At 42.2% G+C, this 25364-nt stretch overlaps 5 protein-coding genes across 6 annotated transcripts; 2 read left to right on the forward strand and 3 right to left on the reverse strand.

The window, feature by feature from the left end:
* The first annotated feature begins 1311 nt into the window (after window positions 1-1311).
* ficd (FIC domain protein adenylyltransferase) lies at window positions 1312-4017 on the forward strand. Its single transcript, XM_018669234.2, has 2 exons — window positions 1312-1903; window positions 2386-4017. Exons 1-2 carry the CDS (start codon window positions 1633-1635, stop codon window positions 3465-3467), a joined length of 1353 nt encoding a protein of 450 aa, XP_018524750.1. The 5' UTR covers window positions 1312-1632; the 3' UTR covers window positions 3468-4017.
* A 2054-nt stretch (window positions 4018-6071) lies between these two features.
* On the reverse strand, window positions 6072-14209 carry sart3 (spliceosome associated factor 3, U4/U6 recycling protein). The gene is made up of 19 exons (XM_018669232.2): window positions 13793-14209; window positions 12157-12283; window positions 11951-12055; window positions 11676-11860; window positions 11365-11470; window positions 10698-10822; window positions 10442-10597; window positions 9697-9835; window positions 9337-9444; window positions 9165-9242; window positions 9025-9083; window positions 8604-8713; window positions 8389-8501; window positions 8224-8300; window positions 7966-8137; window positions 7410-7864; window positions 7022-7174; window positions 6685-6872; window positions 6072-6588 (listed from the first exon to the last, which is right to left on the reverse strand). Exons 1-19 carry the CDS (start codon window positions 14207-14209, stop codon window positions 6396-6398), a joined length of 3066 nt encoding a protein of 1021 aa, XP_018524748.1. The 3' UTR covers window positions 6072-6395.
* On the forward strand, window positions 14174-15889 carry iscu (iron-sulfur cluster assembly enzyme). The gene is made up of 5 exons (XM_018669236.2): window positions 14174-14332; window positions 14509-14622; window positions 14725-14835; window positions 14932-15010; window positions 15182-15889. The coding sequence occupies exons 1-5, from the start codon at window positions 14231-14233 to the stop codon at window positions 15271-15273; spliced, it is 498 nt and encodes a 165-aa protein (XP_018524752.1). The 5' UTR covers window positions 14174-14230; the 3' UTR covers window positions 15274-15889.
* Window positions 15890-15912: 23 nt separating this feature from the next.
* On the reverse strand, window positions 15913-17262 carry LOC108878483 (leucine-rich repeat transmembrane protein FLRT3). Its single transcript, XM_018669233.2, has one exon. It carries the CDS (start codon window positions 17260-17262, stop codon window positions 15913-15915), a length of 1350 nt encoding a protein of 449 aa, XP_018524749.2.
* Window positions 17263-19435: 2173 nt separating this feature from the next.
* On the reverse strand, window positions 19436-24733 carry tmem119a (transmembrane protein 119a). Of its 2 annotated transcripts, XR_007814475.1 has the most exons (3): window positions 24600-24733; window positions 20914-21721; window positions 19436-20344 (listed from the first exon to the last, which is right to left on the reverse strand). XR_007814475.1 is itself a non-coding variant. In XM_018668310.2 (2 exons), exon 2 carries the CDS (start codon window positions 21710-21712, stop codon window positions 20969-20971), a length of 744 nt encoding a protein of 247 aa, XP_018523826.1. In that variant the 5' UTR covers window positions 21713-21721; window positions 24600-24733; the 3' UTR covers window positions 19436-20968. The 2 variants fall into 2 exon arrangements, 1 of the variants encoding a protein (XP_018523826.1); XM_018668310.2 differs by having other exon boundaries at window positions 19436-21721.
* Window positions 24734-25364: the final 631 nt, after the last annotated feature.

The raw sequence follows: 25364 nt of genomic DNA on the forward strand, positions 1-25364 counted from the left end.
TGAAGCCAAGAGTGCTACTGCTATCTTCAGAGGATATGCTGCACTATGACTGATATTTGCATAACAGAACAATGCTGCCCTCTTCTGTTTAGTTGGCATTAAAATTGGTAGCAAAGCTGGAGGTGCCAATATCTGCATGATCAAAAATTAAAGCAATTAAAGATGCCATGGCAAAACTAATTTGTTTCCAGGATGTTCATGCAAATTATGTACAATTTTCCGCCCCCAGAAAATGTCATAAAGATGCAATAACTATTCTAATTTGTATTTTCCTCCTTTCTTTTAATACTAAATGAAAGAAAACCATGATAGGTAAAATTAAGTACTGATCAATTCATTTTCTATTGTCATACTGACTTATAGCTACCTGTGATGACCATCTCCAGTACAAGCAGTGTCAGACTGGCAGGTTTTGTGCTTAAAATGACATAAATAAAGTAAATATCAGCTCCAAAATATCAGACCAGTTAAGCCTCATGAGCAATTGCACCACCTGTTTATGACTTAACAAATTAATTATTTAATTCCAATGAATTTCTGTTTATTAGCACAACAAACTGGGTCACCTGGTGTGTTTAGTCATCACAACTCTAGGAGTGGAGAAGAGACAAATTTGGAGCAGTCTGTTTCAGTATTTTACCTCTGAAGTGCTGTTGCTGGAAATAGGACTTTTTGCCTTGAGCTCAGGCTCTTAGGTAATTCTTCCTATGAACTGTGCACAAATCTGGTCTCTAGGACTACAGCTATTGTAGGTTGAGCCATTTGTAGGTTGTCTGCTGTGAACTGTCTGATTTATGTATCTTTTGTTATTGTGCATGAGCCACCAAACTATGTCCCTGCTGGTGATAAATATTATAATATATAATATATGATATAAAAAATAAAAAAATATATAATAGTTTTCTGACACAGTATTAACACACCCTCAGAGCCAACCAACTATAACCTTAACTCAGGCCTAACCATTTGACTGCTAAAGAGCATACCCCCCTCCCCTCCTTTTCTTTGTAAAAGAGGGTCACAGTACAAACCAAAACATAAGAGTGTGGAGACATTTTTTTCCCCAAAAAGAAATCCTATCAGCTAAGAATAGAAAGTACTAAATACAGATGTTTTAGATAGTTTTCAATAATGTACATTATCTTGCTCTACTGCAGTGGAACATTTAATGGGAGTAAATATTGCCTGGAAGGATAGACTTAGGGCAAAATGTCCCATAAGTCATCCAATCAGAGACAACTACGAACCATCTGTTGTATTGCTACATTGTCAGCCAATCGGCAACGTCCTTTAATGAAACTCTGACCAATGATATTCGAGAATGTTCACACGCTGGGCCCGAGGAAGTCGATGATGTGTATATTTTGTACACAACTGAACTGACGCCGAAAACAAGTCGTTACTTGAAGCAACGAGTCGTTTATTTTGTTTTTAATTTCAGCTGGCAGTCACACGCAGGCGACAGGGAGCGAAGTTACGAGCTGTAAAAGTTTCCTGAGCTGAATTTCCTCGGCGGTGTCATGTTGGCGGCTTGCTCCGACCTGACAGCCGCCCCCCGGCTCTCCTAGCCGGGTTTGACCACACATGGGGGACCGTATCGCCGGAGAATGGAGCATTTAGCCCGGGATCATCATGGCTGCTGTGACGGTGTGGCGTTACACCAGCGGCCGTGTCCTCGGAGGATGGGGCCCGCTGCTGTGTGTCCTCCTCGGCTCTCTCGTCGCCCTCCTGATGCCTCTGGTCGGGGTGGAGGATCAGTGCTGCGCCACCCTCAAGGGCATCGCTCAGCTCCGCTGCCAGCTGTGGGGAAGCTCCCAGCAGCCTCCAGCTGTGCAGTCCACCAGCCTCACCGTCCCCTTCACCGCCCTTGATCTACTGCCTCAGAGGTCCAAGCCCAGCAAAGGTACAAACAAGAGCAGGTGTACTGATCCATCAACTTCACAGCTCTACGTAGTGCCATATGTTATGGCGTCTTACAAGTGTATACATGTGTCTTTCGATTTATTTATCAAGCATAATTTCCTAACATTCACAGTTAAGGATTTTCTTTGTGTTTTGCTATTTCTGGCTGAATGGTGAAAAAGCAATTTGAAGACTTATTTTATGTGACATTTTGTAGGTCAAATGACACATCAGTTATTAGCAAAGTAAGAAACTGGTTTGTAAGGCCTATGTTGCAGGCTCATCATCTCGTTTCGTCTCGTTTGGGGATTTTTATTTAGTTTTCTGAAATATTTCTGGTTCCTGAAAATGTCAGTTCTAGTTTTTCTCTCACTGCGATTTGTTGTAAATAAAAGGTGATTTTATATGTGTATATATGTTATGACCACTGTAATGTTTCCACCTGTATCAAGGAGTTGACTGCATCTAACATGTTGTTTGCAGAGATGGAGCTGGAGGCCAAAGCAGCGCTGCAACAGGCTCTAGAGATGAAGAAACTGGGGAAGAGGGAGAAGGCTCACAAGCTGCTGGTGCACGCATTGAGTATGAACCCTGACTTTGTGGACGCCCTGACGGAGCTGGGGACCATCCTGGAGGAAGAGAAGGATGTCGTCCAGGCAGACCACCTCTACACCAAGGCCCTGGCCATCTCTCCATGTAACGAGCGGGCTCTGGTCAGCCGAGACCGAACTCTTCCCCTGGTGGAGGAGATCGACCAGCGTCACTTTGGCATCATTGACAGTAAAGTGCGCAGGCTTATGTCCATTCCCAAAGGCAACTCCGCACTCCGCCGGGTGATGGAGGAGACCTACTACCACCACATCTACCACACGGTGGCCATCGAAGGCAGCACACTCACTCTGTCTGAAATCCGCCACATCATCGAGACGCGTTACGCCGTCCCCGGGAAGAGCCTGCAGGAACAGAACGAGGCCATTGGCGTGGATGCGGCCATGAAGTACATCAACACCACGCTGCTGTCCAGATCAGGAGCCATCACCGTCAGTGACATCCTGGAGATTCACCGGCGGGTGCTCGGCTACGTGGACCCTGTGGAGGGAGGGAGGCTGCGCACCAGCCAGGTGTTTGTGGGCCACCACATCCCACCCCACCCTCAGGACCTGCAGAGGCACATGCAGGAGCTGGTCCAGTGGCTCAACTCCGACGAAGCCCTGCAGCTCCACCCTGTGGAGTACGCGGCTCTGGCCCACTACAAACTGGTATACGTGCACCCGTTTGTAGACGGCAACGGGCGCACGTCACGCCTGCTCATGAACCTTGTCCTCATGCAAGCGCGTTACCCACCAATTACAATCCGGAAAGAGCAAAGGGCTGAATATTACGCAGCTCTAGACACAGCCAACGAGGGTGATGTACGACCTTTCATTCGCTTTATAGCCAAATGTACAGAGATAACATTGGACACATTGTTGATTTCTACAACAGAGCACGCTGTGGGCCTGCCCGGAGCCGGCCAGGACCAGGCCTGTCTCGACTGCAAACAGACCATCCCCATCCACAACTGAGGGCAAGACAGGAGGAGAAAAGAAGCATGAGACACTAGCATGCAGAGATAGGTTTTGCTTGATCTAAAAATTCATTCCTATCATAAAATGTGTTAACTTGCCTTGTCCCTAGGTCATTTCCTACCTTACTGTCCCTGTGCCTCAGTTTGGGTTCTGCTGAATTCATTGAAACTGAAGCAGGATGTTGAATTGAAAGCTGATTTTGCTGTGTTTAGGTTTGCTCTAGTACAAATCCTTCTCCTGCAGAATGAACAGAATCCCACCCCCTATTTTTAGTTTGTAACCATTCTCATAGGAGTTGAATGCATTTTGATTCCCATCAGAATCCAACCTAAAGTTTGACTACTGGTGATGTGAGGAGGAAACGAGGCTTTCCTTTCATGTCATTTGACTTGAGATGCTTCAGTGATTTCCACTGCAGACGTGTACAGTATGTGAACATTTAGTTCACTATCTTTGGCATAGAGATGATGTCTCGTAACACTGTAAAGCACTTTCATGTATTTGATTATTTATTTTTATTTTAAAATAAAAGTTGTATTAACTTTTATTATGTCTTTAGATTATAAGCTTTTAGAATAAGCAACGCTGTGAGTGTCATACTGCGATCAAAGATGATTTATATGACTTTATTAAAACAAGTTTTAGACCAGAGGACAAAAAAATTGACATGACTTTTTTTTTTGTTTGTTTGTTTGTTTTACAGGACACAAAAACACAAGGGTAGAAAATGCTAGATAATGAAATAAGCAGGGAAATAAATATAGTGATAGAACAAAAAAAGCCATTTATTATCACCTCTATACCAAATTCAAAACATTGACTATAGAAATTATACAAAACAACAGCAATCCACACATACCACCTTTAGGAAGGTGGAAGGTGACTTCTAGAGACCAACATAGATTTTTTTCTTTTTTCTTTTTTTTTTTTTTTTTAAAGATTAGGCCACTTTGGTGAGAGCAATACATATAGCTTGTATTCCATCTGTTTAGAGAACTTAGATTTATATTTATTACAAACTATGGTGACCATTTTTGAAATTAGCATACTGAACATTACGTACACATTTGTTACTATCCAAACAAGGCAGGTGGACCAGTGGACAAATGGTTGACTCCTAACACAGGAAAACAGAAATGGAAAAACTGCATAGATTCTCTTCTCTGGTGTTGAGAGAAGCTACAGACGTGGAGCCTCTTAGCTGTCTGCTAACAAGTTCATTCAGAGGGTGAAGTTGACGATACTGAACACATGAAGAAAACCAGGTCCAAACCACATTTATAAAACTGTACTTTAACTGTACTACTACCGTCCACATGTACTTTCTAACATTAATGGTTTAAGTCTAACTCTTTTCAACACCTAAAACTAATTCATGTTTTCTCTTACGTCAATGAGCTGATGATGATTACTTTATTATTGATTAATCTACTGATTATTTTCTCAATTAATTGTTTAATTCTACAAAACTGTGAACAATGACCTATCACAATCTCCTATAGCCCCAGATCATTGAATGTCTTGGGTCTGTTGTATCAACAGTCTCAATCATGAATGCACTAAATTCACCATAATGTAAGAAAAGGAAGAGAAAATAAGTCTCACATTTGACACCAGAAATGTGATATTTTTTAAATTTTCCTTAAAAATTGTCTTAAAATGACTCATTATCAAAATAGTTGCCAATTAATTTTCTGTCTAACAGTTGCAGCTCCAGGCTGTCAGGCTAATTAGTTTTCATGCAATATTAAAGATCAAAAAGTGCTGGGAACACTTTTTTTTTTTTTTTATAAACCAAACTTAAGAGCAGACACATTAGTCGGGGATGTGTCCAGCCACCAAAGCAGCCAATTAAGACACATTTCTCCAACATCATTAACACCCTACTTTGATGTGTGCTCTTTGAATTTCAAACAGATGAAGGGAATAGGGTTCATTTCTCTCTCAATATCGCTTTCAGTCCACAGCACATGAATCAAGACTGATGTAGAAAACAGCTGAAGTGACTTGATGATGGATGTTTTTACCATGAACAGACAGGCCACATTATCAGTGATAGAAGTGATGTAAGACAGTATACTCTGTAAATACTATAACTCCATAACAAGCGTTAGCGGTGTGACATGACATAAGGGCAATTCTCATTATGTAATAACATGCCCTCAGGTCAAGATAAAGCCAATTAAGTAATACTAAATTGCTGGAGCCTCTAGAGGTTCTCCATAGCATCGAAATACTGATGATTATAAGCAGATGGTAACTCAGATGGTGGTATGCAAAAATACAATTTAGTCTTAGTATAGTCAGAAAAAAAATCTTGCTAGCCTTGTTAGCTGTGTCCTTAGAGGTCAAAATAAGTTACACAACAAAAGTTCTACGTTCCCTAAAAACATCTGGAGAATATGTCTTATCATCACTGTAGCACATTCAACTTACGTACACACACATACACACCAACTATATTACACATCTGAACTCAAACGTTTGCATATACCCTTTTAAAACAACATTCACAAGTTTGGCAATTTAAAAAAATACTCTCCCATATGCTTCTGTCAGATCCCCTTCACATTACACAACAAAAGAAGACACCTCGCAACAAAAGGCTTACAATTTTAGATACAGTATATTTACACACAAATATGATACACTTTTTTTAAATATAAAATAGCCTGCCAGCCACCTTCAAACACCCAACAAAAACAATCCGTCACAATGGTGAGAAGTCTCGGTTGAAAAGGGTTTGTGATGGAGGGCAGGAGCTCGGCGATTAAGGCAAATCTCGCAGAACGGACGATGAGAACAAGACTGAGATTAAAGGGAAGTCAGGTAACCAATTACAGAAATAAATCACCAACACTAATTTGTAAGGACACAAGATGGCTTTCAGTGTGAAGGCGGTCGTAGTTTATCTCGCTCGTCCTCTCACTTGTTGAGAAGCATCTTGGCAAAGTCTGAATTTGACAAAGGTTTCGTCTCTGAGGGCGCGTTCACTGACACGCTGGCTGCCGCCGGCACCTGCTCGGCCGCGGTTCCGTTCTCAACCTTGCTCACAGCCCCGCTTTGTCGGTGCAGGGAACGAGGGAGCAGTGACAGCTGGGTGCGTCCTCTTCCTCTCCTGGAAAAAGAAAGAAACAGCTCTGTATCTGTGCACTTACAAGTCTGCGAAAGGCAGATTTTCAGAACGGCTGAGAAATGGGTCACTAAAACTTACGATCCGAAGACCTGGCGAGGCATCATGTCTGTCGTGGTTCTGCTGGACCCTGGTTTATCCATCAGGTTTCTGCGAGGAGGGTTACTTATAGCCACAGAGATTTTGTTGTCCCCTACTTCCATCCCGTCCATTTTCAGTACTGCCTGAGACGCCTGGGTTTCATCTCCAAACTCAACATATGCCAGACCCTGCAGAGACACGCAGCAAGAGGTTAACAACACTCAGACACCAGACTCTGCTCAGCATCTGCGTGGTCAAAGGTGGTAATCATTAGCTTCATCAAGAACGCCATTTTTAGCCAAGCATCTGGACACTGTCCTCCACCTTTATAACTCACCTTGGGTTTCCCTGAGCGATATGTGACCAGACGAACTTCTTTGATGGTGCCGTGAATTTTGCAGATTTCCTCCAGCTGCTCTTTAGTGCACGAAAACGGCAGCCCAGAGATGAAGATTTTGTGTTTCTCCATTGATGTGTTGTATTTAAACACCTACAAAGACATTAATGTGAAGAGGTTTATACTGGGTTCCCTAAATTGAATTCAAGACAGTGGACAAAGTATGATGAAGTATGAAATCCAGTAAGGACAATACAATGAAATGAAAGATTAATGTCTTCTAAAGCCGTTTGTCAATTATTTTTAAGACTGTTCAAGACCTTCAAATCCCCAGGCCATAATAAAATAAATAAATAAATAGCTAAAAACATGTCTCCGTCATATTTACCTTAAAGTCAGGGTTTTTGTTTTTATCCACACAAGGTGACACAAACATGGGCCTGCCCTCCACCTCGCGTCTGTCCAGCTTCAGGGCTTCAGCGACCGACACTGGGGATTCAAACTGTACATAGCAGTAACCTTTGAAGCTGCCTCTGTTGCTGAAGACAGGGCGAATCTGTTTGATGGGACCACAGGTCTCGAACAGTGTCCTGAGCTTTGTCTCTGGCTCCTCCAGGGTGTATGCCAAGTTGCTGATGAAAACGCTGCTGTTATCATTTCGAAGCTCAGGCTTGTCATCGTTGTGCCTCTGGGCAGCCGCCGCCGCCGCCTGGTCTTTCTTAGTGCCAGGTGGAGCAGGCTTATAGCCTGGAGGAGCATTTCTCCCAAAAAGTCCTGTCTCGGTCTCCATGTACTCCTCTGTGGTTTGGTCCCCATTTCCTCTGTGCCTTTTAGGGGCTTGTTCTGTCAAAGAGAAACATGTCACGAATAACATCACACTTAGTTTTGCTAAAAAGCAAAAAAAAAAAAAAGTTCTATCAGTCAAACCAAGTAGTCTATCTTACCTGAATCGTCATTCCATTCGTCCTGATAATCATCCTGCTCCGCTTTCCTCTTCTCCCCGAATCGAGTTCCCTTCTGGACTTTCTTCTGAGCCTTCTTGTCCGACTTGGCTTTCCGCCGCTGCTCAGCTCTCTCCTCCTCTTGGCGAGCCAGGTTGGCTTCTTTCTCAGCCACCTAACAGATGGGCACAACATGGTAACAATAGCCAAAAGCAGGCAAATGATACCCCCATGCAGCACAATGCTGATATGTACTCGTACCTTTGCTCGCTGCTCATTAATCCTGTTCAGCCGGGTCTCTGTCTTCTGCACTGCAACATCCCAGTCCTCCAGAGAACCTGCAGGCAAGGACGCAAAATATAGAGCCACGTTGTAATTTGTGAAAATCTTATTTATTTCTATGTTAACTTTGGTTTTTATACTCACCTTCCACCCTCTCAAAGGTGAGCAGGACTTCACAGACGTGCTCTGGATAGTCTGAGGTGCACTGAACTGCTCTGTGAAGAGCTTTCCGACAGTGAACAGAGTCTCCATAAGACCTACGGATGGAGTAAAAACACATACACATTTAGGCTAAATGATCAGTCAAAAAGTCATCAGTACTTGACTTCAACTATCTTATTCTCCTCTCAGACATGGACCTTTCAAGGTTGTAGTACTCCAGCCACATGTTGGCATATTTGGCGTTCCCTTTTGTCATGATACTGTCCCACAGTTCTCTGGCTTTTTGCATGTTCTTGCAGTGGAGGGCCTGACGGTGAGAAAAAAGAAAAATTAAGTGCTGCCATAGTTTAGTAACTGGTCTTTTAGACCTTCACCGTGTATCTCAGTGGGCCTTTAGTCATCATTTCATTATGCTTCAAGGTAATTTAGTAAGCTTAATATGTCATAGAGAATTTGTACACACTTGAGCTTTTACTAAATTTTACTAAAACCCACACAAATAAGATATTTATAAATTAAAAAAAGTCAAAAGAACACACGCAACAACAGATTAATACTGGGTTTAACACAACTGAACATGAAGCTCTCGAAAATGGTCGTCATAGTAACAATGCTTACCTCTATCCTTGCCCAGATCTGCATTATTATACAAGAGGGATCTCCACTTTCACCAAATCCTAGAGAGCCACAAAACAATGAATTATGTGAAAACCAAACCTCGTACACCACAAAAATCAATTTCAGCAAAATCCACTCACTCTCTTCCACATCCTGCTTCATGTAGTCTAGAGATCGAGAGAAGGCTCCTCGTAACTCCTCCAACTCTTTACTTGATTCTGAAAAAAAAAAAAAAAAAAAAAAAAACATCACCAAAAACACGAACTGAATTAGATGTTTTTCTAGTTGTTTTTGACACAAAGCTGCTCTCACCTTTACTGAAATCCACACGTCTCCTCAGGTAGTCGAGGTACGCCTGCCAAATTTCCACATAATCTGTAGCCTGAATGAAACCTGCATTCAGAGCCTTCTCAAAAACATCTGTGTGAAAGAAAAAGAAATGGGGTGATGATATGAAACAAGATCACACATACCACTATAAACGTCTAGGATATTTCCCCGTTAGTGCACCAGTATTTAAAAACATTTTCATGATGGGTACGACTCTCCAACATCTTTCACGCCCCAGTGTAACTAAATATAGAAGTCCATTTTAGTTATTTTTGTGATATATACATGACAACACAACATATACACACAAAATACAGCTTCATGCTGCGCTGTAGTTGTTACCTGAGACAACCTGATGATCAGCTCCATGCCTCTCCAGAGCCAGCAGGTAACTCTTCCACAGACCCATGGTCCAGGGGCAGTTCCTTACGGCACGTTCATGAGTAGAAAGAACCAAGTCTCTGACCTTCAGCTGACGATCCTAAAGAACCAACAAATAACAGAGTGGTTAAAATAATCTTGAACAAGCTGAAAGATTTATTACAGAGAATGTAAAGAACCACTTTTATCAGAAACCACGTTTTCCTTCTGAGAGTTAAAGATATAAACTGCTTGTTTGTGCCATTACAAACATTTACACCCTACTAAACATTGAAGAAACCAGCCAAACCCCTAACACTGAAATATGACTAGGACAGAATCACATTAAACCAAACAAGACATGGCTGCTTTAACGACATTGTGGCCAGAGGGAAATCCAATACAACAAAAATAAGAGCCATTTTAATAGAATTGTTTTCAAACGATTATCAACCTGATGTATCACTGGTTGTTGTCCAAGTTTAGTGTTCAAAGTGTCAGAAACTATATTACAGTTAAAAGATCCTGGCTGCTCAACACAAGCTGCAACACTTTGATCATAGTTGTTTAGCCCCTTGCTGGCAGCCGACAGAACTGGCAAGTTTTAGACGCCAAATAAGATTGGTCAGACTGGAAGGTAATGGCGTGTGAAACGGGTCCAAACATCACAGCCTGACTGGGAGCCTGTTAAAACACATTGTCGTGCCAAACGCTGGCCAATACTCACAAGATAGGTGGTGTATTTTGCCCACATGTCTGGTACTAGGCAGTTCTCAGCCAGAGTCCGCTCAAAGGTTATCTGGATCCGTGCTGGGTCGCCCTCCTTTAGTTCAAAGTCGATGTAGGCCTGATATTCTGCCAGCTTGGGAGGCTCTGCCACAAGCTGCAGCAAGACAACAGTGTGCAGATGTTATCCACTAAAAAAATCTAGGCACATTATTTAAAGTGTATTAGGAGGATAACTATAATGTTTAGCCAGTTACCAGTGACTCTTCAAAAGATTTGCACTTCTCCATCTGCTGCAAAGCTTTTTTGTATTGATGTATGACCGTGTCAGGCACCCCATGTTCAGACCACTCCTCATACTCTGCGTAGGTGGCTTCCATGTCTACAAAGCAACGAAGCACAATTAGTTTAATTGTTATTTTTTTAAACATTATCAAAAGACAGACACACCACATGCAGTATATACCAAATGTAAAAGGGTAACAACAAAGTATTGATTTTTTGCAAATGTTTTTAAGTATACTGCTTAACCTGAGTCACATACTTTAATGTACAATTCAACGGGTGGGATTTTCAGATAAGAAAGGGTTTCAAACACGACATAAATGCCTCTAGTCTCTATTCAGTTGGGCCAGAATAAGAAAACAACACAACATTAGACCTTCTGGTTAACTCTCGTCCACTCCTGAATCCAACTGAGAGCACGGTCAGAGCCTGAAGCGGGGGCTCTCTTTCTAAATCTGTACGGTATTTCAAGAGCTACATCACAGTAGCTCCGCTTTCAACTTATCCCACAAGGCAGCGTTATCTCTTTAAATGCGGTAATTCACAGTTTCTCAGGTGGGCCATGACACACAGCCCTCGCAACAGGAATCATGCCTATTTTACAGCAACCCGTCTGGACAGAAGAGGCGTCATGCTTACCCATTAAGGGGACGGCCAGCTGGCGGCGGAACAGTGTATGGATTCGCTCAAGCTGAGTGTTCAGCAGCTCCTGCTCCTCGCGACTGGGAATCCTGCCAGGGGGAGGCTGAGAGGAAAGGCAGCAGAAAGAACTGTGTCAAAATTTAGCAAAGGCCCATTTCGTCCAACATCAAAGGAATTCGACATTTAAAGAGTTTTTATTTATTCTGAGTTACATCATTCAAAAGCATGATTTGATAATCTGACAGAGGCAGATGGAAACAGTGTGCCTGACCACAAATAAGATCTCTCCCAGTGATGGAAACACAAACCTGTACTGTGGATAGGATGGCGTTCTCAAACTCTCTGTATGCCTCCCACACCGTCTGTCCCTTGGTCATGTGAAGCCCCACAGCTGTCACGGCTCTCTCAAAAATGGATCTCACCTTGTCTATCCCACCTGGTGAGCCCATGCCACCAATTGAATACTGAGCATATTCAAGCCAGATATCTGGACCTGGGTATAAAGACACAGAGTTGAACATTAAGATATGTCTAATAACTGAATGTCAAATCAAATGCAGTGGCAATGCTGCGATGCACTCACAGATATAGTCTTTTACAGCTCTCTCAAAAAGGTCATATACTTTCTCCCGGTTTGGCTCTTCCTCAGTCAGACGGATCTCATCCTTGAGCCAATCCAGCCAGATCTCTGCAGGATTAAATAAAATGAGATTTCAGATACACAAATAAAGCACGGCTGCTGTCAACTGATTTTTTCTGACCCCACAAGAGTATTAGACATGCACCAACCTTCAGTGAGAGGGAAAAGCTCGCTCATCTTCTGCCTTGCCTTCCGCAGTCGGAAAAGTTCTCCCTCCTGCTTCAGCAGTTTGATGAGATCCACATGGCAGTTGTAGTCAAAAGCATTGATTGACAGCTGAAAAATCACACAAAGATAAGATTAGATAGATAATACAATTAAACATATCCTAATTAATTCATGCTTCTTCTGTGTTTATTTAGCAGCGATTTATTACCGCTGCCTAAGACAATACTAAATTGAAATAATAATTTGATCGTGGTGCTGTCTTAATCACGGAGGTAACTTTATACCGCAAAACATTTAAGCAGCAATAACTTCAGAGATTTTGATCACTGCAGTTTCAGCATTACAATCACAACTTGAAACCTGAACTAAGATACTAACAGCAACAAATACTGAATAAAAACTAGAAAGACCACCTTGGGAAGCATGGATGCAAATTCACTCAGTTGTTTATTAGGTGTGGCTTGCTAAAACCAATGCAGTTTAATTATTTATTATCTAACAAAGCTGCTATAAATTGTACTAGAGCTGAAATGATTCGTTGATTAAGCAATCAGGGAGCTATTTTGATATTCAAGTAATCGCTGAAGTGATTTTTTTGAGCAAAAACACCAAACAATCCTTAGTTCCAACATCTTAATTCTGAGGATTTGTGGTTTTTCTCTTACTTCTGCAAATCAATAGATGTATATTTTAATTATCAGACAAAACAAGCTGTTGTTTTAGACATCGCCTTGGGTATTTGTCACCATTTTCTGACCTCTTACCTCTATCTTCATAAGAATAATACATTTTCAGACTCACTTTGCAGAAGCTGTTTCATTATGGTCATTTATGGAGGCTGCGGTTTATGGTGATGTTGACGTGTATTATGTTATACAAAGATATGTTACCTTTGAAGCAGTGGTGTCAGACTACATATCAACACCTTTCAGCTTAATGCAACAAAAAAACAATACACAAGCTACAGCCTCTAAAATGATGCAAAGTTGAATCACCACCTCTCTGACACAGTATGACCAAAGAATTAACACTATAAACTTAAATGGTGGTAGGATTTGTTGCAGGGCTTCAGTATTAAATTACATTAGTTTTAACAAGGCGTAACGAATAACCTGGAGACTGAGCCTAACCTAAGTAATGCTGCAGTAACGTTATAGCTGTGGTTTGGTTATCGTGGGAGCAGATATACAGCCCTTATTCCATGCAATGACATATTTAATACCTTAAACGTGACAGTCGATAAAGTTGGGACAGTGTGTACATTCTGTTTATGTGAGTACATCTTGTCTGACCACACTGGAAGCTGTAATGTCACTCTGCACCGAGACGCATGTGGTGACACCAGCCGAGCCATTAGCATCACAGATTAGCAGGACTGCTAATCACGACAGCTATCTGAATGGCGTCGTATCATACGCGCCCATTTAATTGTTTTGTGTAACAGCAGCTAACACTGCTATATTATCAGTTTCTGTCAGACCAGAGCAGGACAGAGCAGCTCACAGTTTGAAAGCTGCTGACTTCTTGTCTTGACTGTATTTACCGCCCATTCATTCTCATTAGCTCTTCGGCTAACGTTAGTTAACTGAGCTTTGGCTTGGTTTGTTGGCTAATTACCTGCTCCTCCAGCCGCTGGATTTCGGCTTCGTTTTCCTTCTCGTCTTCAGACGAATCGTCCTCATCGTCGTCTGAATTTTCTACTCCCATGCCTTCCTCCTCTTCTTCGTCCGATTCCATCTCTCTCTCCTCCATCCCTGCATCTTCTTCCTCCATATCTTGCAACTGCGTTTGCTCTGCGTTGCTTGACGCTGCCATGTTGGAAAGGCTGTCTGCCTGGTAACAACCTAACAAGCCAGCAGCGGCACGGTAAGAGGCGGAGCCCGTCGCTGAACTCGCAGAGGATCCCCTAACGTGTAACGACTGTTGTTGGCCGCTAGTGGGGGCTCCTTCGTCGGTGAAACCTCCCTTCTTCGCTTGTTTGTCAACAAAAACCCCATCCTCCCCGCTCGTGCGCACTCGTTGATTTCCGTTCATCGTCGGTATCAGATCGTGAACATGGCGACTGTCTCCTTACGAAAGTCTGCGACCTCGTTGTTGTTATTTAGCAGAAGGTTATTGAAGCCGGAGCTGACTGCTCTCTGTTCATATCACAAAAAGGTAACCGACTAAAAAAATAATGTGTTAAAACTGTAAGTGTAACCAGTGCGCTGACAGTTAGCTAGCGTCGTGTGTGTGTTTTCTGTCAGTGAGTACAGCTAATTACCTTTTAAACTCATTACCTACAACATCAGAGCAGTAATTCATTGCTTTCTATATCTGTGACTCTCCTGAAGGTGGTAGACCACTATGAAAACCCAAGAAATGTGGGCTCTCTAGACAAAAACTCCAAGAACGTGGGGACAGGGTTGGTGGGTGCACCAGCCTGTGGTGATGTAATGAAACTTCAGGTAAGTTGACTAAGGTCAACAGCAGGGGTCACAGACCAGTTGCTGCCGGCATGACCTTGAACTTCCCACTGTATTACCAGGTGTTTGATCTGCTGTTTGCAGATCGAGGTGGATGAAAATGGGAAGATTGTGGATGCAAAATTCAAGACATTTGGCTGTGGATCAGCCATCGCCTCCAGTTCTCTAGCAACAGAGTGGGTCAAGGGGAAGTCGGTAAGTTGGAACAACACAGAAGTAAAGCAGAGGCTTGATAAGTTTCCATTTTGGTTAGTTTGTTGATAAGCTTGTTTTTCTGCTTTCACGCTGCAGGTTGATGAAGCTCTGAAGATAAAAAACACAGATATTGCTAAAGAACTCTGCCTTCCTCCAGTCAAGCTTCATTGCTCTAGTAAGTTCAATTCAAAGCAGACACATTAGCCTGCTATAACACTGTTAATTGTATATGTATATATATATATACACACACATATGAGTGAAACCAAATGTTTCAAATGTTTTTCTGCAGTTAAATTCATGCTCATAATGTTTCTAAACTCTCCTCACCCTTTTTTCCTTTAAGTGCTTGCAGAAGATGCCATAAAAGCAGCGCTGTCAGACTACAGACTGAAACAACAGGACAAGAAGGAGGAGCGTGTTAAAGCCACCAGTTAATATGTTGTTATTAACTGTCCAGAATGGGGTATCGCATTGATATCTCAGCACCAGCTAATGTCTCGCAGCAGCACAGTGCTGTATGGAAGATGAGTTGCTATAATCATACATCAGGTCTTGCACCCTTCTGGGAATTCTGGGAGTTTTATAGCCTTTAGAAATCTCCGTGGTTGTGGGGTCAGTCTCTTGAATTGAAGTCAGGGTACCCATATGTTCAAGTGCCAGATGTTAACGATGTCTATGGATTAATTCCGTCAGATGATCAGAAATGTTTTTTAATTGGTGCCGGTGTGGGAAGTCCATGGTGAATATATCAAGACAATTCTGATCTTTAAGGGAGCTCAGTGCTGTTCCCTACTCTTCAGTGCTTTTCTACACACAACACAACAGAGATGTATAATAAATCAGAAAGTATAGATCAAGCTGAATTTTTGTTATGTATAATTTTTGGCAGTAAGGCTTTATTTTTGGCTTGACTATAAAAACCATTGCTCCGTTGTGGAGGATTCAATATGAAAATGCATGTAGGTCAACAACAGCTTAAGTACACATACAAAAACATAACAAAGAATATTGTATGAGGCTGTGCTTATTGTGAATTAAACGATTAAAAACATCATCAGTGTGTCTGTGCTGATGTCATCCACCAGACCCTGCACCAAGCGGAGCCACCCTCTGTCGCCGCAGGAGTACCTGTTTCAGTACGAGCAGCACTGCCAGTGTTAGGAGGACTACTAATACACATAACACGGCGAGCAGAGGGACGACCATTGCAGAGTCTTGTTGTGCGAACGGTCGTGGGTTGGGAGTTGGCCAGGGTGCGTCCCTGTTTGTAGGAAGCAAAGACCATGTCCCTTCAGCAGAGGTTGCGTTGCCCTGAGGGTAACGGCTTGTCACGTTGTCTCTGCATTTCTGTTCCTCACTAGGAAGGGGAGTAGTAGTTTTTAAATGGACTGGGCTCACAGATTGTGTTTCATTTAAGGATAAACACTCCTGATAGGTGAGGGTCTCTAAAGTGTAGTGTTCAATTAACACACGCGTCTTGGGAACATCTTTGGAAAAGAGTGCAGCTGTTGTTTCTGTTGATATTCGCTCTGGCAAGTCTCCTAAATTCCCCTTGTTTTCAAATGAGCTTTGTGCTGTTGCTTTCACTGTCAGAGTCTCCAGCTTCCTCTCCAGTGCAGAGTTAAGGTCCCTTTTGCGCGGCTTCTCATTTGGCGTCAGGACACGGGGACAGATAGCCACGACAGAGAGGTTCAGAAGCAGACGGTGAGCAAGGTGCACTGGCTCTGTGCACACCAAGTCTGTGGCCATCTTCAGCCTGTCGCTCAGCAGCCAGCGGTAAAGATACAGAATGTCACACTCGCACACCCACAGGTTGTTGGCGAGGTCCACAGATCTGAGACGCGGCAGGCCGTCAAAGGCACTCTCTGGGACTGAGCGCAGGCAGTTGCTGTTGATCCTCAGGACCTGCAGGTTGACCAGGACAGAGAGTGAGGGCAGGTCCAGGGTGGATATGCAGTTGGCTGAGAGGTCCAGGTGGGTGAGCGATGGAGGGAGGTTCAGGGGGAGGCTCGTGAGCTCGTTCCCTTTCAGCGTCAGGACCCGCAGCTTGCTGAGACCCCGGAGCGCCCCGGGCTGGATGGAACGGATTCTGTTGTCCTCCAGATCCAGGCGGGTGAGGTTTCCGAGCTGCCTCAGGGCGCCTGCAGTGATGTAAGTGATACGGTTCTCTTGCAGCAGCAGGGACTCCAGACTGGGAGGCAGGCCACGAGGGAAGCGGGCCAACAGGTTGTGACTGAGACTGAGCTCCTGGAGGCTGGAGAAAGGCCGGAGCAGGTGGTCCACGTTGCAGAGCTGGTTCCTGGCCACGGACAGAGCTGAGGTGCTGAGGGGGACGGAGCGGGGGAGTGACCTGAGACCCAGGGACTCGCACAGAACCAGAAGCCCTGGGTGAAGACAACAGCAGCCAGGAGGACAGGGAGACATTGTGAGGCAGGCTAGAGGACAGATGCAGAGAACCAGTAGGAAACCACATCTGCACCAAAGCATGACTCACTGTGAGGGATAACAGAGGAGAGAAGACCACATTAGGCAGTAATCTGATGCCCCGCTTACTTTAACTAGAAAAGGGGTACCACTTTACAATAAGGCACCCTTTACAAAGTTGTGATTATGATTGGTTAATAAATATATTACTAATGTTTGACAGATGAGATATAAAACATTATACATGGACTGTTTGACCTCTGACTTTTTGGAAGAGAGCTGCAGGACATTTGGACCAAAATCCATTTATTAGCAACTCATTAACATTTACAACTAGAGACTTCATGGATTGTTTCATGACTTAGTAACATTTATAATTGCCAGTGACTGACTACCTTGTATTGTTTGCTTAGTAGATGTGAAAGACCTGTGACCCCTAAATGATGAGTTAATTTAACTTGAGTTAACTTCATTTGTAGCTGCAGAACTGTAGAACTTTTATTAATCAATATACGATGATGTAATATTTATAACTGATGGGTTACTAGAAAATAAAACTATATTACAATGACCTAGCTATTGTTGATTTCCAGCCTAGAAAGATTTTCCCACAACCTGGCAACCCAGAAGTTGTTCTCATCACTAAATGATTTAATAACAACTTGTAAAGGGCAACTTAGGAGAAAGTGGCGCTAAAAAAGGAATAAATAAAGACCTGAGCACTTACCATTCTTCTAGTCCTGTATTATCTGCTCCTCCGAAGAGATGGGCAAGCATGTCTCCCCATGGTCCTTATGTGATCCACGTCTCTCTAAAGATAACCACTGCTGCCGCTGAGAATTCCAGGCAGATGCTCATCAAAGTTTAACGACAGCCTTAAGGTGCTGTATTACCTATTCTGGATCCTCTTCACCATTCAAATTGATTGAGAGGTCCTATTGTTTGTCAGTGGCAGACAGTGAAGAGGGTCAAAATACACACATCAGGAAGTGCCGCAAGAGATGTTGTGTGAAAAAATAAAAGGAAAAAAGGAAGCAAGACAGGTGTCCCAGATATTACCCTGACTGAGGTTACCAAAGGTCGAAGAACCTAAAACAGAGGTGAATCTGGTGAATGTGTCCTGTGGACTGTGAGAGAGAGCGTTGCCGGGTGCTCCTGTGGACATGTGTCTTCCCATCACCTGGTGGGAAGAGTGAAAGTAAAGGGGTAGTATTTTCTCGAATTATTTAGCACCTCGTCGACAAAAGAGCAGGGAATCTGACCCCAGTGCAAGGCTCTGTCGGGGCTCGCGTTTCAGCCTCCACAGGGTTACCTTTGCTTTTCAGCTAGAGTGCTTTCATCTTTGATGTTCGACCTTTGGCTAGTTAACGCCACATATGATTTTTCTTAATTCTAAAAAATGGTTTGTGCTTCAGCCATTTTAGTTATATTTGATTAAATTTTAATACATTTTTAATTTAGATATGGGCTGTAAGTAGCCGAATGAAGATGGATGTTGTAGATGTAATAGAGAAAGAAAAGCATCAACATACTGATACATACATAACTGATTAATCAATATTTACACTGTTCACACGAGGGCAGTATTTCACTGCTTGATCAAAATATGGATGCAAAAGTTATAAGACCTTTTTTTTAACTTCACTGGAACAAATCAGTGCCTCTGAGATCTGTATAGACAATACATGAGCTCTTGTTTTGGAGCAAAGGGCTCTGTATGTATCTGGTTTACCGCTGTTGAAATATTTAAACAATCTTGTACAGTAGCCAGTGAAGGACAAAGGGGGCTCTCGTCATCTCCAGGCTCTGATACCTCCTTCAGTCCTTGTATTTGGGTGTGATGGTGCCAGCTCCCTCGCTAAGGCCAATCAGAAAGCTGTGGAGGTGTTGGTGTTTACTGGCGTGCTGTGTGTGAACATCTTGGACCTGAAATGTTCAGTTTGAATACAGATTGTCTTCACAGGGTGGTTGTCACAGATCTGACATTCTTGAGTGGATGCAGCTCAAAATTACAGATTCCCAAGTTGAACATAATGTGCATGTAGCCAGCGCTCTCTTTTTTAGACATTCCTCGTCTTTGCTAATGTTAGGTTTCTTCAGTGCTTTATTTGTGTTTCATCATGGCACTGCCTTTACCATCCCTACTGCTACATTTTAGAAAATGACAGAAACATCATTATCAACACCTTTATTAAACATAACAATTGCCATTTTGTAAACAATAAAACTGTCACTTACAGAGGAGGCATCTGTCTGGAAATATCTGAAGACAAAAATCAAATCTGAGGTTCAGTGGAAAAGAGTATTCTGGCCCATCAATCATACAAAATGTTTATCACATCCTAATCCTCAGAAGCACTAATTTAAGTAATGAGACAGTGAGTTGGAGAGTTTTCTTCCAGATGATCTCCTCCAGTGTAATTAGAAATTTTAATCAAATAAAATCAGATAACTATGACAAATACACACTTTTCTGCTTTTGATTTTTAAATACTATAACACCAGCAAAACAGGCCAAACATCTATCCCCATACTCAAGTTTTTGACTCATTACAACTCATTACATTAAAAATAAAAACCCATAATTTATCTTATACAGAAGTTGCTTATTGAAAAAACTCAAAACCTTATTCACAAAGATTTTATACCAAAAAAGCCTGTTAAAGGCAGATGAAAATTATCAACCAAATAAATATGTAGACAAACAAATAAAAGATATGTGTATGTTTTTACTGCAGCAACCCAGAAATAACACAGTTACAAAGTGTGCTTTTGGTATTTAAAGCTTTGTGAAATAGGTTCTTAAAGTAAAATATAATATGATATGACATATAATAACATTATGCAAACAAAATTAGGTAAATATGAATGTAAATATAAAGAGAATGCTTTCTTATCAAGTCCAACAAGTCAGGTTTACTGGCATCTCACTTTGCTTTATTTACAGCACCAAAGATTTCTCTCTAAATGACAGACTCAGATTCAGCCGAGGCTCTTAGCTGCTAAAAAGATGTCGTGGCGTACAGCAGGACAGACTGAGGAGATTCCTCTGTCTTGGCAGGCATATGGAGTAATACCATCTCTGTATTAAAAACACATGATACATCATACTTGTGATTCTTGTCATTTCAAACATGAGGAAAAACAGACTGCCCATTCTTTTTTTTTTTTTTATATATATATTCCTGTCTTTCTCCTCTATAATAAATCTTATCCATACAACCGACCTCAATAGCTGGTGGTTTGATCTTAAGCTGTTGAGAACTGGTGCTACTGCAACCATTGATAAAACCAAGAGACTGACCAGTTCAACAAATCAACAATCTTTGCCCACATCTCCTGGTATGAGTTGCTGGTCTTTTAATTCTGATGTGAATCAGAAGCTTATAGAGATGTGCTTGGAGATATGAGTAACATTTGTAGACTTGTGAATACACATTTTAGTGTTTGCTTTCTGACCACGTATCTTTCCCTCTGTTGTGCTTTCTTTCTCTTCTTAATGTAGCACTTCATATTTCTATAAGAGTTTAGATTTTAGTGTTTCAAAGATCTATGATTTTTCATGAGACATGAGCCTCACTTAAACATATTTCACTCGTTCTAATTAAAACATTTTTGAGACATTTTCCCTATATATATGGAATAACCAACCTGTTTTCCGTTCAATCATTTCACCTCTTTTGTCATCAAGATCCTTGATCATGGCCTAGTGGTGGGCCTTTTTCAGATGGCAGGTACAGACCGGCTGACTGGAGCTGGTGCTGGGGCCAGAGCTCTGCTGCACCTCCTCCCTGTGCTTAGACTGCTCTTTGTGCTTGGGCTCCTCTCTCCGCTTTTCCGCCTCCTCTGCCGACCTGACCTTTCTGACCTCCTGGCGAGGCGACAACCTGACGTCTCTCCCCCTCTCTCCCACCAGAGCCTTGGAGGGCGTGCGCAGGTTCTTGGGAGACGCCATGCTCTGAGTCTGGACCCTCTTGACGTGGTCGACGGCGTAAGGCCTCTCCTGGAGATCGCCTGAATTCTTGCGCCCGCCCGTTTTATCTGCCATGTACTTCCTGGGTGGATTGGGGGGGGGCTTGTAGGCCTCCAGCTTGCGCTTATGACTCATGGCGGAGGCACAGCAGATGATGAAGACCATGACGATGAGAAGGGAGGTCACGACGATGATGATGAGCAAATTCTCCTGCAGGAAGTCCACCACTCGGCTCAGGACAAAGTCCTTCAGTCGGATCATGGTGGTGGTGATGGTGTTGGTGAGGGTGGGAGCTCCAGTAGCAGTGGTGATGTGAACAGGTGCTCGGGTGGAGGTTGGGAAAAGGAGCTCCAGCTCGGCTTCGTCACCGCTACCATCCATGGAAATGTTGTAAAACATAGGCGTGGAGTGACACACACTGCACCACAGCGAGAGCAAGGTCACACAGGTGACATGAAGAACCAAAAGAGACTTCATCTTATTTTCCTGCAATGACAACAAAAAGCTGTTTTTAATTAAGGATTAGAAGAAAGTTCAATCCTGATCTTGTAGGATCCACCTATTTGATGCACCTTAAAGAAATGCAATTTGGGAAATACTCTTATTTGTTTTCATAAGGGAAGTTTCATGTGGGGAGTCAGGAGGTGATTAGCTTAGCTTAGCGTAAGGACTGGAAACAGCTAGCCTGGCTTTGGTTGAGGGTAACTAAATCTGCCCACCAGCTCCTCTTAAATTCAGTAATTAACTAACACATTGTGTCCTGTTTGTTTAATCCACACACAAAGAGAAAAGTAAAAATGACAAGTTGCTGTTATATGGGGAAATACGTGGTTTTAACTATTTCCTTGGCAGCTACCTCACAGCACAGACAAGACGACAGCTTTTTTTTTTTTTTTTAATTACAGCAGGCTTAATGTGTCCCCCTACTTACAGTCTTTATGCTATGCTAAGCTAACTGCCTCCTGGCTCTAGCTTCACTGACAGGCCTGAGGGAGGTCTCATTTAAGTCTTGCCAAGAAAAGGAGCAAATGTATTTCCCAAAATGTCAAACTGTTTATTTAAAATGAAGCAATGTCACATATGTGAGTTTCTAGCGGTTTGACTGAGGAGGTTGTTCCTTGTCCAGATTGTTATTTAGAGTTGAAAGGTTTTTAGAGGCCTGGAGAGCTTAACCTGTCCAGTACTTCACAGATGTATTAAACAAAATTTAGAGAAAGGTCGGAGGGAATAAGCATGATTTGTGTTGCAGACATTGTTTTACTTATTTCTGATCTTTTAATTTTCTTGCTACCTGTTATAATGACTAAACAAACTAGTGTTAAGCAGGCTTCCTGCATCAGACATATACTGATAAAATAACACAATGTTTTAAAGGCTGTTTCCATCTGAAATGTGACTCCAGTTTCCATCTTGACTCAGGTTTTTCTAGGTTTTCTGCTGTTCCCCGTCCTGCACCAGATCTATTTTAACGGGCAGCAGAGCAGCCATTACTTATTTGGGGTGGAGACAGTGAGTTTGGTGCTAGAGGCCTTATAATTTGTAAAGAAGAGGGAGGCCACCCATCCACCACACCAAAGCCAGGAGGAAGCTATATTCCAGAGGGCGCACAGAGGCGTGGGAGACCTGCGGCTGTGGCCTCTATATTTACACTGGGCAGCAGCTGCTGTACACCAGCCCACAGCAGCACAGACCTGATGAGGATATTTCTGCCTCCAGGGAAACCTGCATTTACGTACAGTGCAACCGACTGAATAAACTGCCTGACCCAATATTACTTTTCTTCCATTATTCTCTCTCCATCTGTCTCTCTCCATCTCAACGTTAAGACGAGCTTTAACAAAGAAAATTAAAACCTTTAGTGCAGATCTCAGTCTGTTCCCATTTAAAACCTGTCTAACCTTTAACACAGTGTATAATTACACAGTGCTAAGCTGTAAAGACAGGTTTCTAATCAGCATCATGCTATCTTGAACCTGCTGCTGCCCTGTTTTACACTGTATAGTGTGAACCCCCACCACTCCCCCTCCCTGTGTCCCTGTGTGGTCGAACATACACCACGTACTCTGCTGGACCAGATGTTAGGCTGGGTCTTCATCATTGGATGTACAGCTATAGGACAGCACTGCCCCTTGAATCCCCATAATTACAGCCATAATTACATTTCCTGTATTTTACCAGAGGGTCGGCGTTACCTTCGACTGAAGGCTGTCCAGACGTAGATATGCAATTAATCCATTTCAAGACATCCCCTTCACATTAAGCTTTTACCACACTGTGTGATGGTATCATACATGAGCTGGTTCAGTAAAGCTGACACTGAGTGAAATATTCAAACACCATGTTATTACACCTGCATCTTCCAAATGGAAATATCCTGGATGTCATTGGCCGTCATTTATAACACATTTACATACATTTACAACCCCAAATTCAATCTGACTTACGTGGTAGTTATGTAAATGTTGGAGTCTCAACTAAAGATTAAAATAAAAGCAAGTGAGCGAGTCTTAACAATGGCTGGCCAGACAACGCATATTTACAAAGGTGGAGTCACTGGCAGAGATTAGACCGTGTCAACAACAGTTTCTTACATAAAACCTAATCACGTCCAACATTCTGAACTACAGGTCATGGCACTGAGAGTTATAACTCTTATAAATAAGCATTAATTTTTTTTACTCAGGTCAAAGGAGCAATAACACAATGTAAAATATATTTCATAACAAGTAAAATTTCAACATTAAAAATCTTATTCATGTAAAATTAGACATAAGAAAAATATACTAAAATATCAAAAGACAAAGGACTCATTATGCAGAAAAACAGCCCTTGTGTTGTATTGTTATATGTCACGTTAACTGATACTGATTATTTGATTACAGCTGTGGAGATGAGACAAATTTTATTTACTTTGCTGTAGAAATCTATAACAATGCTGCATATTTCATAAACTGATCATATTTTACATGTAAAATCATTATCTGCAAATGAACTACTACTGTTAAATAAATGTAATGGAGTAAAAAGTACAATATTTCCATCCACAATCTGGTTGAGTAGAGGTATAAAATCAAAGTAACTGGAAATACTCAAGTGAAGTGTAAGTTCCTCAAAACTGCACTGGACTTAAGTGCAGTAACTGAGTACATGTACTTAATTATTTTCCTCTGCTTGATGTAAGTTACAATAAGAAGCAGAATTTTTAAAATATGAACCACATGATTCATCAGATCTGACATTTTGCTCAACACATTGTCAGTTTGGATACACAGACTGCCCTGAAGTAACTGAAATCTTTGGATATTCTTTCTCTCTTGACAACATGCAATTTCAATTCATAACAAATATAAATATATATACTCACAGAAAGTGTTGTCCTTGGTTTATCTTTTAGACAGCACAACGCAGTGCAGAAGACAGAGAGAAAAAGGGGGGAGACAGAGTAACAAGAGGAAAGTAAGAGTGAAAGAGAGTTCCCGAGCAGTCGCCCTCCCTGCTATGTTGTACTGAGTGGTTTTTTTACTGAGCTCTAAAAAGTCTCCTCACTGCAAATTGATGTCCAGCCCTCTCTTTTCAGCCTCTCCTCCCTCTTTCTCAACCTCCCATCCTTAGTCTTCATCCTCCTGCACTTTATCCAGCAGATAGACAGTTTTTGGGAATTATTATAGATGCAACAACCATGTAGAAGTGACACTGTGCATGATAACATTTTATAGTACATGTTTTCTGAATGAATTTTGAATGAAAGTGTAATACCAGAATATGTGTTGATTAATTCAAAGCTTGCCTCATTGTATAAGTGCAACTCAACCTGAGATTTCCGCATAAAAACTGACTGCAAGAAGGACCTACAGAGACTCTGCAGTTGGTACAGCAGTTCCATGTTTCAAGGAAATGGGTATTTCTGTACTTGGCGGGGCGAGTCCCAAGACTTCTCTGCCTCCCACTGAGTCCTCTCTAATTACGTCCTTGTTGATTACAGCCTGTCTCTACAGGGCATACAAGACCAGTGCTGAGAGAAAGCACCCCTTTCATCCCAAAACACATGTACAGAACGAACATATAAACTTCATGGTCTTTTAGGAGCATTTATCTCTGGGTACGTCTCTAAATATGCCGGGGATCTATT

This window comes from Lates calcarifer, linkage group LG13, assembly GCF_001640805.2.
Source record: "Lates calcarifer isolate ASB-BC8 linkage group LG13, TLL_Latcal_v3, whole genome shotgun sequence".
Taxonomy (NCBI): Eukaryota; Metazoa; Chordata; class Actinopteri; family Centropomidae; genus Lates; species Lates calcarifer.

Bases quoted from the DNA above. Each gene is read 5' to 3' on its own strand.
- sart3 (XM_018669232.2), bottom strand. From the start codon at position 14,209: ATGAACGGAAATCAACGAGTGCGCACGAGCGGGGAGGATGGGGTTTTT. The intron at 9,836-10,441 runs GTGAGTATTGGC...TTGGTTCTTTAG, and splicing joins CAAAATACACCACCTATCTT to GATCGTCAGCTGAAGGTCAG. The intron at 9,243-9,336 runs GTGAGAGCAGCT...TTTTTTTTTCAG, and splicing joins ACGTGTGGATTTCAGTAAAG to AATCAAGTAAAGAGTTGGAG.
- LOC108878483 (XM_018669233.2), bottom strand. From the start codon at position 17,262: ATGTCTCCCTGTCCTCCTGGCTGCTGTTGTCTTCACCCAGGGCTTCTG.
- tmem119a (XM_018668310.2), bottom strand. From the start codon at position 21,712: ATGAAGTCTCTTTTGGTTCTTCATGTCACCTGTGTGACCTTGCTCTCG.
- ficd (XM_018669234.2), top strand. From the start codon at position 1,633: ATGGCTGCTGTGACGGTGTGGCGTTACACCAGCGGCCGTGTCCTCGGA. The intron at 1,904-2,385 runs GTACAAACAAGA...TGTTGTTTGCAG, and splicing joins GAGGTCCAAGCCCAGCAAAG to AGATGGAGCTGGAGGCCAAA.
- iscu (XM_018669236.2), top strand. From the start codon at position 14,231: ATGGCGACTGTCTCCTTACGAAAGTCTGCGACCTCGTTGTTGTTATTT. The intron at 14,333-14,508 runs GTAACCGACTAA...ACTCTCCTGAAG, and splicing joins TCTGTTCATATCACAAAAAG to GTGGTAGACCACTATGAAAA. The intron at 14,836-14,931 runs GTAAGTTGGAAC...TTCACGCTGCAG, and splicing joins AGTGGGTCAAGGGGAAGTCG to GTTGATGAAGCTCTGAAGAT.